Consider the following 13,110-nt stretch of genomic DNA (forward strand, 5'->3'; position numbering starts at 1 on the left):
TATCAAATGCAGTGAATTTTCCAAAAATTAATTAATTAATAATCCAGATCTATTGGTAAAGTACCCAAATTAGGTAGCGCTCACCCAACTTTACTTGGTCTTGCCTATGTTGCCTGCATTTATCTTACGTTTACATATTTTCCCTACTTTATTCGTTCCCTACTTATATTTTGTTCATATATTCACAAATACTTCAACTTACCTTAATTTATGAGCAGGGCCGGACTTAGAGATCCTGGGCACATAGGCAGATAAGGAGTCTGGGCCCCTTTTCACGCGCTGCATTTACTCTTATCCCTGGAACTAGGCTGTGCCTGAATTTCCCTGATTCAAAGTAGAAGTATGAGCTCTACGGTTATATTACTAAATAAAAGCTCTGAAAAATCGTCGACTAAATATGCGATAATTATGCAACATTGCGATTTAAGGCTGCGTCCGTAAACTGCCAGGCAGAAATTTTAATTTTAAAACAAAATCTTCTAGATAGGAATTTCTCCAATATAAATTACGATTGATATTACAGATTTATGCCTTCGAATACAGTAACTACGGTCACTGGAGGGCCCCTTCCAAGGATGGGCCCCTAGGCCACGGCACTGTTTATGAGCATTTACCCTAGCTCGCTCGCATTTACCCAACAACAGAAAAATTCACCCAAAAATACTTAAGTGTTCCCAATTTATATATTTTTAGTTATTCATCTTATTGTATTTAACTCGCATTAATATTTTTTTAATTTAATAGTATTTAGCCAATTTAATCGTCTTTGTCCAATTTAGACAAATTTACTTAAATTAGTCGTAACTTACCGAACTTTACTATCTCTTACCAAATTTCACTCGGATTTTCCCTAACATATTAACATTACCTTAAATTATCAGTATTTACCCAATTTAATCGACTTTGTCCAATACAGACGAATTAACTCAAATTAATTAAAATTTACACGTGATTACTTATATTGCCGAATATTTATCGTATTTAACATAAATATACCAAAATTTATTGTGTTTTTCGGGTTTACCCAATTTTCTGAAATTGGTCCCATTTAGTCGAATTTACCTAAATAAATTTCTATTATGTTAGTTTAATTAGCAATTATTAACAAATATTTGAACTTACCTCAATTTACCCTACCTCGCTCGCTTTTACCCAACGACGTACCAATTCACCCAAAAAAAGTCTCTCTCACCCAAAAATAAAATTTTTTTCCCAATAGTTCTTTTTATAAAATAACCTTGGCCATCTTGTTGAAATGTTGCCTCCCCGCTTCAGCTGTGGATCTGTTTCCTCTCCCACTAAAGAGTTTATGAACTCATTCTTAGGCTTTGGCTGAACTATTCCAGGGCAACATTTCAACAAGTTGGGCAAGCGTAAAGACATTTTATAAAATCAACTATTTACATATTTTTTTTATTTTTTTTTTGAAATTTCTCACCTAGAGAAATTTGGATTTGGTGTTGTCAAAAACCTTTTCAGTTGCCATGGCAAAAGGAAAGCCCAGCGTAACTTTTCCCTTTGGGAATTTTGAAGTTACGTTAAGGTTTACTAATTCACCGAGTTTAAGCAAAATCGGTGGGTTACACCTCGGGTCGTCTCCTTGTTAGTGACCTGTACAAGAAGGGAGTTCCTCAAGGTAGGGTTTCAGAGTCTCTTTATTTTTCTTGTTTATATTAATGATATCCCAGAGGTCAAAAACTAACCCAGCAACCCTTTCTCAAAACCAGGGGCGTAGGAAACAGGGGGGGGGGGGGGGCAGGGAGGCAATGCCCCTCCTTAGAATTTTGCTGGGAGGGGCAACTAATGTTATTGCCCCCTCCAACCTTTTGGTCTATTGAAATCTTCAAAAGGCTCAAATTCTCATTTTAAACGCATATAAAGCTTATAAAACCACAACTGTTTAATTTTCAGTCTTTTCCCACCAATTCACATAGAAGTAAAAATTACACATGCACTCGGAGTAGCTACACTCCATTAAAAATTCAAAACCATTCTTTAGACCCTTTTTCGTTTCTCTTTGCCCCCTCCAACTTCTAGAACGTTCCTACGCCCCTGCTCCAAACAACCTCTTTCGTAATAATGTTCAAAGAGTCACCGAACATAGGAATCTAGGTATCATAATTACTTCGGATCTTAAATTCCACCATGACATCACTACTCTTTGTAACCGTGCTAACACTCTCTCAGCCGTAATTAAATACAAGATTACTGGATTGTCTCTGAAAAAACTATCTCACTTATGTAATACGTTTGCGTCTCCTTTATTGGAATCGGCTTCATGAATATGGAGTCCTTACCATGTACACGATATCTCTTTAGTCGAGAATGATCAAAGATTTCATTCTCAATCGTGCCGATCGTCTCTCTGCTCTTAAATGAATGTATTAATTTCAACCATGAATATCGAACTATATCATTACAATTCGGTTTCACCTTCCATAAAAATTTGTTGAGGATAACGGTAATAGTTAGTGTATGGAGCTGATGGCTCGCGTGGCATGAAGGGCTTGACACCACCCGCCTACGCGTTGTAACCCGGCCGGCGGCCACCTGAATTAATGGCCTTAAAAGTCGCTGGATGACTTAGGCCTAAGGGGGTGCCTTTGGTATTAGCCTAGCTGATCTGATTATTATTATTAGCCTAGCCCTTTTACCATCTGGGGCTTAGATGGGTGGTGCCTTTCTGCGCTTTACGTAATCACTTGAGCCAACCATGACTGCGTTCAACAACTAAAAACGTAGAATAATGCGACAATTCGGATTGCGTTACCATTCGGTCCGATTGCTTATGGCTGTTGAATGCCGAAACCATCAAAACTCGTTTAAAATGAATCAATCAAAATGTAGACAAGCAGAACTCTTCTTCGTACGTTATCAACAACCATACGTTTAAACACGGCAGCCTACATGCACTCGTTACGCGTCTATGTTTCGGTTCGTACAGGATTTCAAGAAAGTGTTCCTCAAGACCCCAGCCACAGAAGATATAAATTGTGGCTCCGCCTGGAAGAAAGACAACGTAAAAGGGCTCTCAAGTCCTAGCTTCAAACTGTCGTCTCTAAACTTAGCGAGATTCTTGTCAATGATCAGTTAAAAGCATTCCTAACTAACACCATGTTCTTCGCTTCGTCCGAACATGGTTTTATAATAATAATAATAATAATAATAATCTAGGCTAATACCCAAGGCACCACCTTAGGCCTAAGTCATCGAGCGACTTTTAAAGCCTTTTTAATTCAGGTGGCCGGGTTACAATGCGTAGGAGGGTGGTGGCAAGCCCAGCATGCCACGCGTTCGAGCCAACAGCTCCCTACACTAACTATTACCGTTAACCTCAACAAGTTTTTGTGGAAGGGGAAACCGAAGATCTCGGGGGAAAACCCCTTATTGTTCTTGTTTGCAGGGCCGGCGGATCGTGTTAATCTCGGGTGGGTAGTCAGAAGAAGGGGGGGGGCGGATTTATTGGGTTATCCTACATAAAAAGATAGGCCTATATAATACTAAGTAAGAGAAATTGATAGAGGTAAAAACTACAAAAATTTAGTATTATTCAAATTTATTATTACATAGTATTAATTGCGCAATGCAAAAACTGTACTGCGCTTTGCATTTTCGGAAATGAACTGATTCAACAATTTTTCCAAATATTTTGACGCGTGATTTCATGTAGCTATTAAAATTCATATGGCTACGTGTAACGATGTTTGAAGGATCTGAGTACTAATATTTAAACTCAATTATATAGAAAGGTAGATACAACGTTATAAAACGTAGTACTGACAACTGTGGGTACTTTTACTACCCCAATTTGTGGTAGAAGACTTCGTTCCTTAAAATTAGGCACCGATTATTTAAATTACAATTATTTAAAAATAAATGGAGACTTTATGGCTTTGGTGTCAAATAAGCAGTTTAGGGAGAATCAGTTATTTATTTTTTGAACACTTACATTAGAGCCCACTACTAACCAAATAATCAACTCAATATCATATATGTAATATACATTTAGTATCGTTTACCTTCTAAAATTTATAGTGTATGCATATGCACTTATAATTCCTACTTCACAACGGGAGGTAGCTAATAACTATTTTATATAAATGTTTGATACAAAGAGACTAATGACGACAAACATTAACGTTTAAATACACTTATGAAAATTATGCTTTTGTCATTTTATGTATTTTTAAATTTTGATTTTGATGATTTACTTTAATCTATTTCAATCGGGGCAGTGCCAGTGGCGGCGCCAGGATTCTTCGCGAGGGTAGGCAAACCAAATAAATAAGCCCCCTTTTTCTCAACGAAATGCTTCAATAAACTAAAGTAGTGATGTACATGACGAACAAAAAAGTTCTAACAACAGTAAAACGAGTTCAAATATAACAGAACTGGTTTTATTTACTAGGAGATACCTCAAAAATTTCTAAATACATTATCGACAATTGTTTCATTGTTATTTATAAATAATTTTATCTCTTGGGACAATTTTGAGATCCATTCTAGATCAATTTGGGGCCCCTTATAGGGTAATTTTGGGGCCCCTCAAAATTTTAAGGTAGGCAGTGGCCTACCTGGCCTACCCCCTAGCGCCGCCACTGGGCAGTGCCGCGTGCATAGTTTTCAACAACACCGATATTTAAAGCATGAGATAAAGATAGTGTTGTATTTAACTTCTGCATCACTTCCCGATAGAAGTCAGTCTTTACCGTATTTTCAGAAATAGAAAGGGGATGGACGCGAAGGAAATGAAAAGACTTGTCAAAGGTCTATGCTTAAAGGGCAACGCAAGTGGTCATGCAGGGGGGGAACTGTTTTCTTCAACAAGCCGTAAGTAGGATTTCCAAGGATGATTTTATACAGCGCGAAAGCCTTATTCTCCTTGGTATAGTTGATTCGTCCATGGTATAGCCACGTGGCGCAATTTCGCTCTCATTCGCGAATTTTTCGATTTTCTTCGCCGAGTTAGCTCGCAATCAACGAACCCAGGAATTTAGGCCTAGCTTAATTTATTTATTATGGAGAAAAGAACTGGGTTAGTTTCCGAGAGTTGGACTTTGATATTTTCGATTTAACAATGTTTTGGAATAAAATTATTTGTGAATTGAATATTTTTAATAATGGAAGTTGAAACATTAGGCCTTGGACGCGGTAAATCTCTGCCGCTAGCCTCACATTGGATTAAGAAAATTCAACACCACACACACTCCTATATCCCGTCTCCCTTAACAATTTCCCTATCATTATACCCCGACAGAATATTTATCTTTTTTTATTACATTTATTTTGTAGAAGTTTAGGATCCGTTTTGCCGGTAAGCACGGAGACTTCACTTTCCTCGGCCATTTTCGCGACTAAAAAATGCTTTATGCATGGATTTTGCGTAAAAACCGCGAGAGGCGCATTTATACAAAATAAATTCGGCAAATATGGTTCTGCTTTTTTTACAGAGGGAAAGGCTATGGCAGATAGCGCATGCTCAGTCGTTCTTTTTATCTATAAGATAATTTACCCCCCTGCCCTTTTGGGAAGACTGCATTTTACTATTCACGCTTGTCTCATTAGAATTAAAAACTAATATTTAATAACCTATTTTACAAATTTACTTCTGCAGTTTTTATACTGAATGAATTAACTTAATGAAGGAGGGGATATTAAAAATACGTAGTCCCTGGAAAATTGAGGAAACCTAGCTATTCTGTGACAATGGCCGTGGCTCTATCCCCATAGTACCGACTTTGATGACATCAATTCCGGGTGGGTAAAATACCCACCCGGAATTTCCCGGGTGGGTACTTCTACCCACCATACCCACATTATCCGCCGGCCCTGCTTGTTTGACCAACATCTTAATAGCCACTAACCAATGGTCTAAATGGCTTGACTTCAGTTATAGTGTTGATGTCTTATATTTAGAGGGTGCTCGAGTTACTGGCCTTAGCTCGTACCGATAGGTCTTCGAGCAAACAAAAAGACGCGAAACTCGGACCAAATAGATCTTTGAGTGACAAATTAAATTAAATTAAATAAAATAGCCAGAAATTCCAACGGTAGACCGGTTTCGTCTTATTAGAATAAGCTTCCCTCTGAAATTGTAACCATCTCTTGTCGCAAAACCTTTCGGATTATCTCAACTCAATGTTTTAATATTATTTACTTATGTCTTTTTCTCTTTTATTTTATGTGTGAGCTCTATTTTCATTTAATAACGATGTTCATATACAAGTCATCATTGCTTCATGTACCGCTTATTGTTAAATAAAAAAAAACACAATAGGCCGACTATATTCCCAACCGGTGCCTCGGATCAAACGTAATATAAGATAATTTTTTTTTCTAGGAACCTTGATATAAAACTCGTACCTTATCTTTGCTCCGATGAAGCACCGTCCCAAGCTCCCAACTCAATGGTTATAAATAAATTTTCGGAAATAGGAGCACTATCGCCATCTGCGTTAAAAATCCGAAACCGATAATTAAAAAAAAAATGGCGTTGGGATTGTACTCGTTGCTAGAAGCAATTTTGCTCTGTATAAATGGCATAGCGGTTTTACACGAAGAAAGATTTCTTGCCAAAGGTAATAATTGAGCTCTGAATAATTATTAAAATTCTGGTTACAACATGTACCATTGTTCCCAATATAATTTACGCACCTTCTTGTCCAAGGCTTAGTGAAGTCACTGCCTGTCACTTGGCCATGCTTTTTTCTATATAGTTTGTTATTAATTTGTAGTTGGCTGGGGAAAGCATAATGAAAGAGGATTTGAAGAAGAGAAAGCCATGAAATCGCAGCTTATAAATTTGATTCATTCCATACGAACAGTAATGAGAGGTATATTTAACAAACCTTCGCATTTCGTTAATCAATTTGTTTATAATGTAATATATTGATAACGAAACCTTTGCATTTCGTTAATATATTTGTTTATAATGTAATATATTGATAACAAAACCTTTGCATTTCGTTAATATATTTGTTTATAATGTAATATATTGATAACAAAACCTTTGCATTTCGTTAAATTTGTTTATGTAATATATTGATGACTATTTAGGAAGTGTGTATAACATTTTTTTTTTCTTATCTTTTATAGTGCCATTAATATTCATCAATTTGGTAGTCATCGTTTTCAAGCTGCTTTTTGGATAAAAATAATTTGGCAGTGTATTTGCTATTTTTCTAATTTTATTTGAGATAACATGTACATTCAAAATAAATTTATGAATTGTTATATGTAGTTGCTTAACCTTCAAGAAAACATTTGGAATATACAAGAGTACTTAAAACAAGAAAATATTCTATATTACTACACAAAATAATGCTTATTTGACGTTTTAGTATGGCAATATGGTATAAAATGCTTCAAAAAGGTTTTTAACTCTGGGGAGCATTTCCATTGGTGTTTCTGAAAGATTCTCTATTAAAGATCTCATCTTCCTCAAACAAATCTTGGGAACCTTCCAAATTGAATGATGGAATCTATATGAAATGGGATTATATGTTGAAATGACTGATAAAGACTTTCAAGTCAGCAACAATTGTACCAGAGCCCATGAAACAAGGAAATAAGTGATCAACAGTACGAAGGAGTAAGGAAGTAATGGTAATGAACTAATGAATCATGTAGGGGAGAGATATTTCGATACAAATCTCCATTGTATTTCCACCCATGTGATTTAATTATTGATTTGTAAGTTTAGGAAAACTAAGGTAATAATTTTTAAAGTAATTAGAACCAAATTTCAGGCATAAAGTTGGAAGAGTTTATTCAAACCTTCAATAAAATAAAACATTTTTACACACATGCAATTTTTTAAGAAAAATGAATTGAAACTAAAACTATTTAAATTAAATTAAAGAAGCATAGTTCTATTCAGGCTGTTCTGTCTCTGCTTGTTCGTGAGAAGGTTGTGGGTAAACCTGATGAACCTAGTAGGGAGAACCCAATTTGTCATGCACCAAATCCCCACAGAGATGAATCATGCAAGATAAAGCCAAATTTCAACTTACAAGCCATTGGACAGCTGGGTATTGAGTGATAGTTTGGACCAGAAAATTGACACGTTCCTCAAAGTTAAACCTGTCCTTCAGTTGAACAGCGGCTGTGGCAACTTCTTGAGGGTTAATGCTATTAATATACGTAACTGCGCTGGTGGAGAATGTGTAGAGTGTTGATAAACCATTATTGAGGTGGGATGGAATGGTGGCTGAGATGTTGTAAACGGTGGTGATGCTGTCATTAACTCGAGATGGAATGATGTGTATTGTAGTCTTTGCAGTGACAAAGGCTGATACGAGTTGTTTAGTAGCAAATCTAGCCGAGTTCATGATTTGATGGTTTAAGGTCTATAAATTTTAGGATTACATTAGTAAGACTATCATCTAATAATAAAAATATGCGTTTCAATATACCGCATTATCATCAGATGGTTCAGCTTCCTTATTCAATTCCTCCCATAACCAAGTAGCGTTGGTATAAGCATTAGTTATGACCTCATTTGACCCATAATGCCTGATGGAGTCGGTGGTAACTTGTTTGATGGTTTGGGCTTTCAATAGGGCATGTCTGTACACGCGACGTTGAATTCTGTTGGTCAGGCCAGTGACTCTTTCCAGAACTTTGTTCTTCTTGGCATCATCCACATCGCCTTCGTCCAAGGGGGGTAGGATATGGTCAACATAATCCTCAGTTAAGGAGAGAGCACCATTGACTGAATCAGTCATGATTTTCCCATATTGAGATTGCAGGAGACCAGCGGCAGTATCGACTCCATATTGTTTTACGGCATTTACTTTGTCAACTCCATAAGATTTGTAATTGTTGTATTTGTCAACACCAGTTTGGATTGTGCTGTTGTACAAATTTTTGGTATCTTGCACAATCTAAAAATTAAGGGGAGAATTTTAGTTAGAACTGTAATAATTAGAAAAGTCTCAAATTTGTTTACTTACTATGTCAGTTGGTTTCGTGATTAAAGGAACTTTCTCCTCTAGCTTTGCAAGTCCTTTCAATGCCAAACCATCAGCGAGAGAGATTTGACGTTCAAATTTCCTTACAATTGGTTGGGCTTTCTCATTAGCGAAGAGCACCGATTTCTCAGCAGTTGAAAGAGTAAAGTTAATAACGGGATTGACTTCCTTTACTCGACCATAAGTATGGGTGGCATAATCCAAGGCGTAATGCACAACTGGCAGGCTAGATAGCCTAACTAAGAATTGACTTTTCACTGCTTCAACTTCAGCCATTTTATCTGCGTCACTGTTCTATTTAATAAAAGAGGCAGACACGTCATTAGTAAAATCATTCTTAGAATACATGACCCGTTAAAATGAGCCTTTGCCACCTCGTTTTGAATTTGAACCAAATTTGAATATTTGATAACTAACAATTACACTAATTTAACTAAACATACTTTCATTCACAAATATAATGGTAAATTAATACTTACAAAATCTTCTCGAAATTTTCTGAAATGAATCTTGAAAGATGCTTCAAACTCAATGAACAAATCGCACTATGATTCGAAGTACCCGTGACAAATGATTTTATACGTATTTCCTTATCGAAGTTTTGGGCTTCAACCAATCAAAAGTCGAGTCCTTGGACTTGATTTGGAAAGAAGGGCGGATCTTTACATCATTTCCTGAGTATCTTTTGGATCAAAGTGTAAAAAAGTGCGTAATTTAGGTATAAAAAAAATACCTTTTGACGCGCATAGAGATAACTAAATCACGTTGAGTAGCCAAGAGCTGTCACCTAAAATAGCCCTTTAGGTGCCCTATATTGAATAAGACTCTTTAAAACAAAAAGGTTATAACATGCGTTTTTAAACACCCCCCCCCCCCCGATTTTTGATCTATGACTTTTAGCATATGTAACATAATTATGTTACATATGCTTTTAGGTTTCTTATATTATATTAATTTCATTTTATTTGTATTCTATTACCAGTATTTTCAGTGGCGCCCCTACCGGTAGGCTGGCATAGGCTGGAGATTTTTAGGGGCCTCAAAAGCAATAATAGATAAATTTTTTAGCTAAAAGGGGGCCCCAAAATTCAACTAAATGGAGCCTCAAAATAACCTAAGAAGAGCCTCTTTACTAAATATTTCTTATCGTTTCTGACTTTAACAATTTATTTATAGAAACTTTTTATTTCGCGATTTTAATGTTTTTCTTCTGACTCATTCCTTAAATCTCTTTCACGAAAAAAACCCTAAAAGAGATGGCTATTGTTTGGGGCACCTGATAAATCGACCCTCATTTGTATGTTTAAACGAAAAACACCTATACTATAGTTTTTTGTAAGAAATTCGAACGCTTGAACATTGATTAAGACTATTAAACTTTTTAATTACCATGGTATTATATAATTATAAATAATAAAACTGGAGAAATCTCATGGTATAATTTTACTAATTCTTTTTTATTCTTACATATTTATACTTAGCCCTTACCAAAAAATTAGTTGGCTAAAAACCACTTAGGACAACTTGTATTTCAACTTGGTTTTCAGTTTGTATTTGGGACAAATGCCTACTTAAAAATAACTTAAATCCTCTTTATTAATCAACTTATTTCCAACTAAACCAGAATCAACATTTACATTTAACTACTTAAAAGCAACTTAAATCCTACTAGGGAATAACCAACTTAAAAATATTATGTAATTTCCTGACTATTAAAAACCAACTAATTACAAACTTAGCAAAAGCAGTATTTTCCTACCAACTGAATAACAACTTATTACCCCTTTAATAGTAACTTGAAATATGCTGACAACTTGAGCCTACTTAATACCAACTCAATATCAACTAATAATGTGTATACAAACTAAATACAAACTGAAATCCAACTTATTTTTTGGTAAGGGAGACCTTGTAATAATGTATTCTTTATTGTATTCTTTCCATTTGGTATTTCTTAATCTTTTTTACACACAATCCTAAGGATTTGTGTGTATTAGCAGATTAGTCTAACGTACAGTGTAGCCGATGCCGATCTCTTCAACGGTTAGGGCTAGAAGAGTCAATGATATCTCGTTCGAATAGTCGAATAGATCTATACATACATCGCAATTGATAGCCCGAGTGATAGCCTTTCATAAAGTTTTCAAATCGGAGCCCTAGAAGTTGGGCATTTGCCCAATTTACTATTTTCGGTGGTTTCGCTTTGTGTGGTAGATATTTTATTTAAAATTAAGTTCGATAACGTTAAAAAGATATTATTGGATAGGTTAGGATTCAGCGGACCTACAACTTCGGTTATATCAGTAAATATTAAATTTAAGTATAGTTTTCAGGGTAATTTACGGGACCCCAATTTTCGTGGTTTTATATTTTCGCCTAAAAATCTACATAACGTTCCTTAATTTAAGTCCGACTTTCATTTAAGTTATATTTTTGAATAGCCAGAATTCTAATTCTGATATAACCATAATTGCAATTCTAAGTTAGGTTTTTTGGACAGCGTATAGAGTAGTTTCAGTTCGTAGCTTGGGCTATGGCCGCCATTTTGTGCGGGATTTTTTCTCTATGGGAAAAAGCATAGGTGACATCGTGTCACGTGATACTGAAATCACTGTATACGTACCCCCTCAACTTCCAACATTGGAAATACGCGTGGTTATAGCAAGGAAGATATATCTTCCTTGGTTATAGAGACTATACGCGGATTTATCTCTGGCATTTTTCAAGGCCGTTCTTATATGACCCAAAGTAACAAATAAGTGTGACACTTATCGGAGTAATACGCGATGCTTACAACGTTTGACCTGAAGTAATAAAGAAGTGTGACAATTATCGGAGTAATACGCGATGCTTACAACGTATGACCTGAAGTAACAAATAAGTGTGAAACTTATCGGAGTAATACGCGATGCTTACAACGTATGACCTGAAGTAACAAATAAGTGTGACACTTATCGGAGTAATACGCTATGCTTACAACGTATGACCTGTAATAACAAATAAGTGTGACACTTATCGGAGCAGTACGCGATGCTTGCAAGTTGCAACGTATGACCAGAAGTAACAAATAAGTGTAAATACAATTATGTGTGGCCGTGGATATATATTGGTTGTGATACCGGCGTTGCAGCTTGCTGTGAATAGCTCAAACAAACTTAACACATTAGAAGGATTGTGTGTATTCTGACCGTTATACGTCTTGTTTTGTGCACATTCCTCCTTGATGCATGAGTCTCACGCGACATATTTTTAAAAATCTCCAGTTTTAAATTTATATCAATAGGCTTAAAAGAATGGGCCACGGCTCGAAACGTCTCCAAATAATAAATGTATACACCTTTAAAGGGTGTGTAAAAATGTTGACCCACCCAGCAAAATTGGAATTTATATGATAGACCAATAAGAAACTGCTATTTCGTTACACGTCGTCAGAAAGCAGACGATTTTAAACCGAAAGCACGAAACTACGCAAGACAGGAAATTAGTCTACATATAAATTCCAGTTTTTTTATTTATAATTGATCAAAACTGTCTTAAACTACAAATCAAAGTTGCAAATAACTTAGTAAAAGCAGGGAAATATATAGGTATACACTAAGTCTAAGGAAGATTTTTACGGCCGTGATGAAGCTCGTAGAAATGGGCGTGTCTTAAAGCGGGAAAACTCACGAGAAAAACTCTGGCGCAGTATTTTACCAACCTTGGCGCCTCAACGGCAGCCTTGGAAATAAGGTTTTTTTTAAAACTGGTCCTTCTGACCAGTGACCCCCTAGCATATGAATTATTAAACTGGTCCTTATGACCAGTGACCCCCTAGCTTATGAATTATTTAACTGGTCTCATATAAAATGTTCTAATGTCATTTATAAGCCTAAAAAAACCTATATTACATGTTTAGAAGTTAGATTATGTTGGTAACATTAACTTTACACGTATTCAAAATAGTTAACTTTATTTTATGAGTACCACAAGAATAGTACAATATAGTACTATCTCACCTAAGACTTCTACCATAGCCTAGAAGACCCTTGTAATTTACCGTATTAGCTCTCTCTCTCTCTAGGCCCCGTAACTCCAGAGTCCCCGGTCCGTTACCGCGTAGCCAGGGTAGCCTACCGTACTGGGGAAAACGAGACTT

The 13,110-nt window shown here is 36.0% G+C and overlaps 2 protein-coding genes across 3 annotated transcripts; one reads left to right on the forward strand and one right to left on the reverse strand.

Moving 5' to 3' along the window:
• The first annotated feature begins 6,402 nt into the window (after positions 1 to 6,402).
• LOC149926575 (immediate early response 3-interacting protein 1) lies at positions 6,403 to 7,233 on the forward strand. The gene is made up of 3 exons (XM_090158506.1): positions 6,403 to 6,578; positions 6,735 to 6,833; positions 7,096 to 7,233. The coding sequence occupies exons 1-3, from the start codon at positions 6,488 to 6,490 to the stop codon at positions 7,149 to 7,151; spliced, it is 246 nt and encodes an 81-aa protein (XP_090014632.1). The 5' UTR covers positions 6,403 to 6,487; the 3' UTR covers positions 7,152 to 7,233.
• A 93-nt stretch (positions 7,234 to 7,326) lies between these two features.
• On the reverse strand, positions 7,327 to 9,585 carry LOC149926576 (lipid storage droplets surface-binding protein 2-like). Of its 2 annotated transcripts, none has more exons than XM_090158504.1 (5): positions 9,452 to 9,585; positions 8,955 to 9,266; positions 8,415 to 8,885; positions 8,013 to 8,348; positions 7,327 to 7,481 (listed from the first exon to the last, which is right to left on the reverse strand). In XM_090158504.1, exons 2-5 carry the CDS (start codon positions 9,246 to 9,248, stop codon positions 7,377 to 7,379), a joined length of 1,206 nt encoding a protein of 401 aa, XP_090014630.1. In that variant the 5' UTR covers positions 9,249 to 9,266; positions 9,452 to 9,585; the 3' UTR covers positions 7,327 to 7,376. The 2 variants fall into 2 exon arrangements, with proteins under 2 accessions (XP_090014630.1, XP_090014631.1); XM_090158505.1 differs by lacking the exon at positions 7,327 to 7,481 and adding an exon at positions 7,743 to 7,931.
• Between the last annotated feature and the right edge of the window lie 3,525 nt (positions 9,586 to 13,110).

The sequence above is a fragment of the Leiobunum rupestre genome, chromosome 9 (assembly GCF_980474605.1).
Source record: "Leiobunum rupestre chromosome 9, qqLeiRupe1.1.hap1, whole genome shotgun sequence".
Lineage (NCBI taxonomy): Eukaryota > Metazoa > Arthropoda > Arachnida > Opiliones > Sclerosomatidae > Leiobunum > Leiobunum rupestre.

Coding starts and splice junctions, on each gene's coding strand:
- LOC149926575 (XM_090158506.1), top strand. CDS start 6,488: ATGGCGTTGGGATTGTACTCGTTGCTAGAAGCAATTTTGCTCTGTATA. Junction 6,579..6,734: donor AGAAAGATTTCTTGCCAAAG/GTAATAATTGAG, acceptor ATTAATTTGTAG/TTGGCTGGGGAAAGCATAAT. Junction 6,834..7,095: donor CATACGAACAGTAATGAGAG/GTATATTTAACA, acceptor TATCTTTTATAG/TGCCATTAATATTCATCAAT.
- LOC149926576 (XM_090158504.1), bottom strand. CDS start 9,248: ATGGCTGAAGTTGAAGCAGTGAAAAGTCAATTCTTAGTTAGGCTATCT. Junction 8,886..8,954: donor TCACGAAACCAACTGACATA/GTAAGTAAACAA, acceptor CTTAATTTTTAG/ATTGTGCAAGATACCAAAAA. Junction 7,482..8,012: donor ACCCAGCTGTCCAATGGCTT/GTAAGTTGAAAT, acceptor CATTTCATATAG/ATTCCATCATTCAATTTGGA.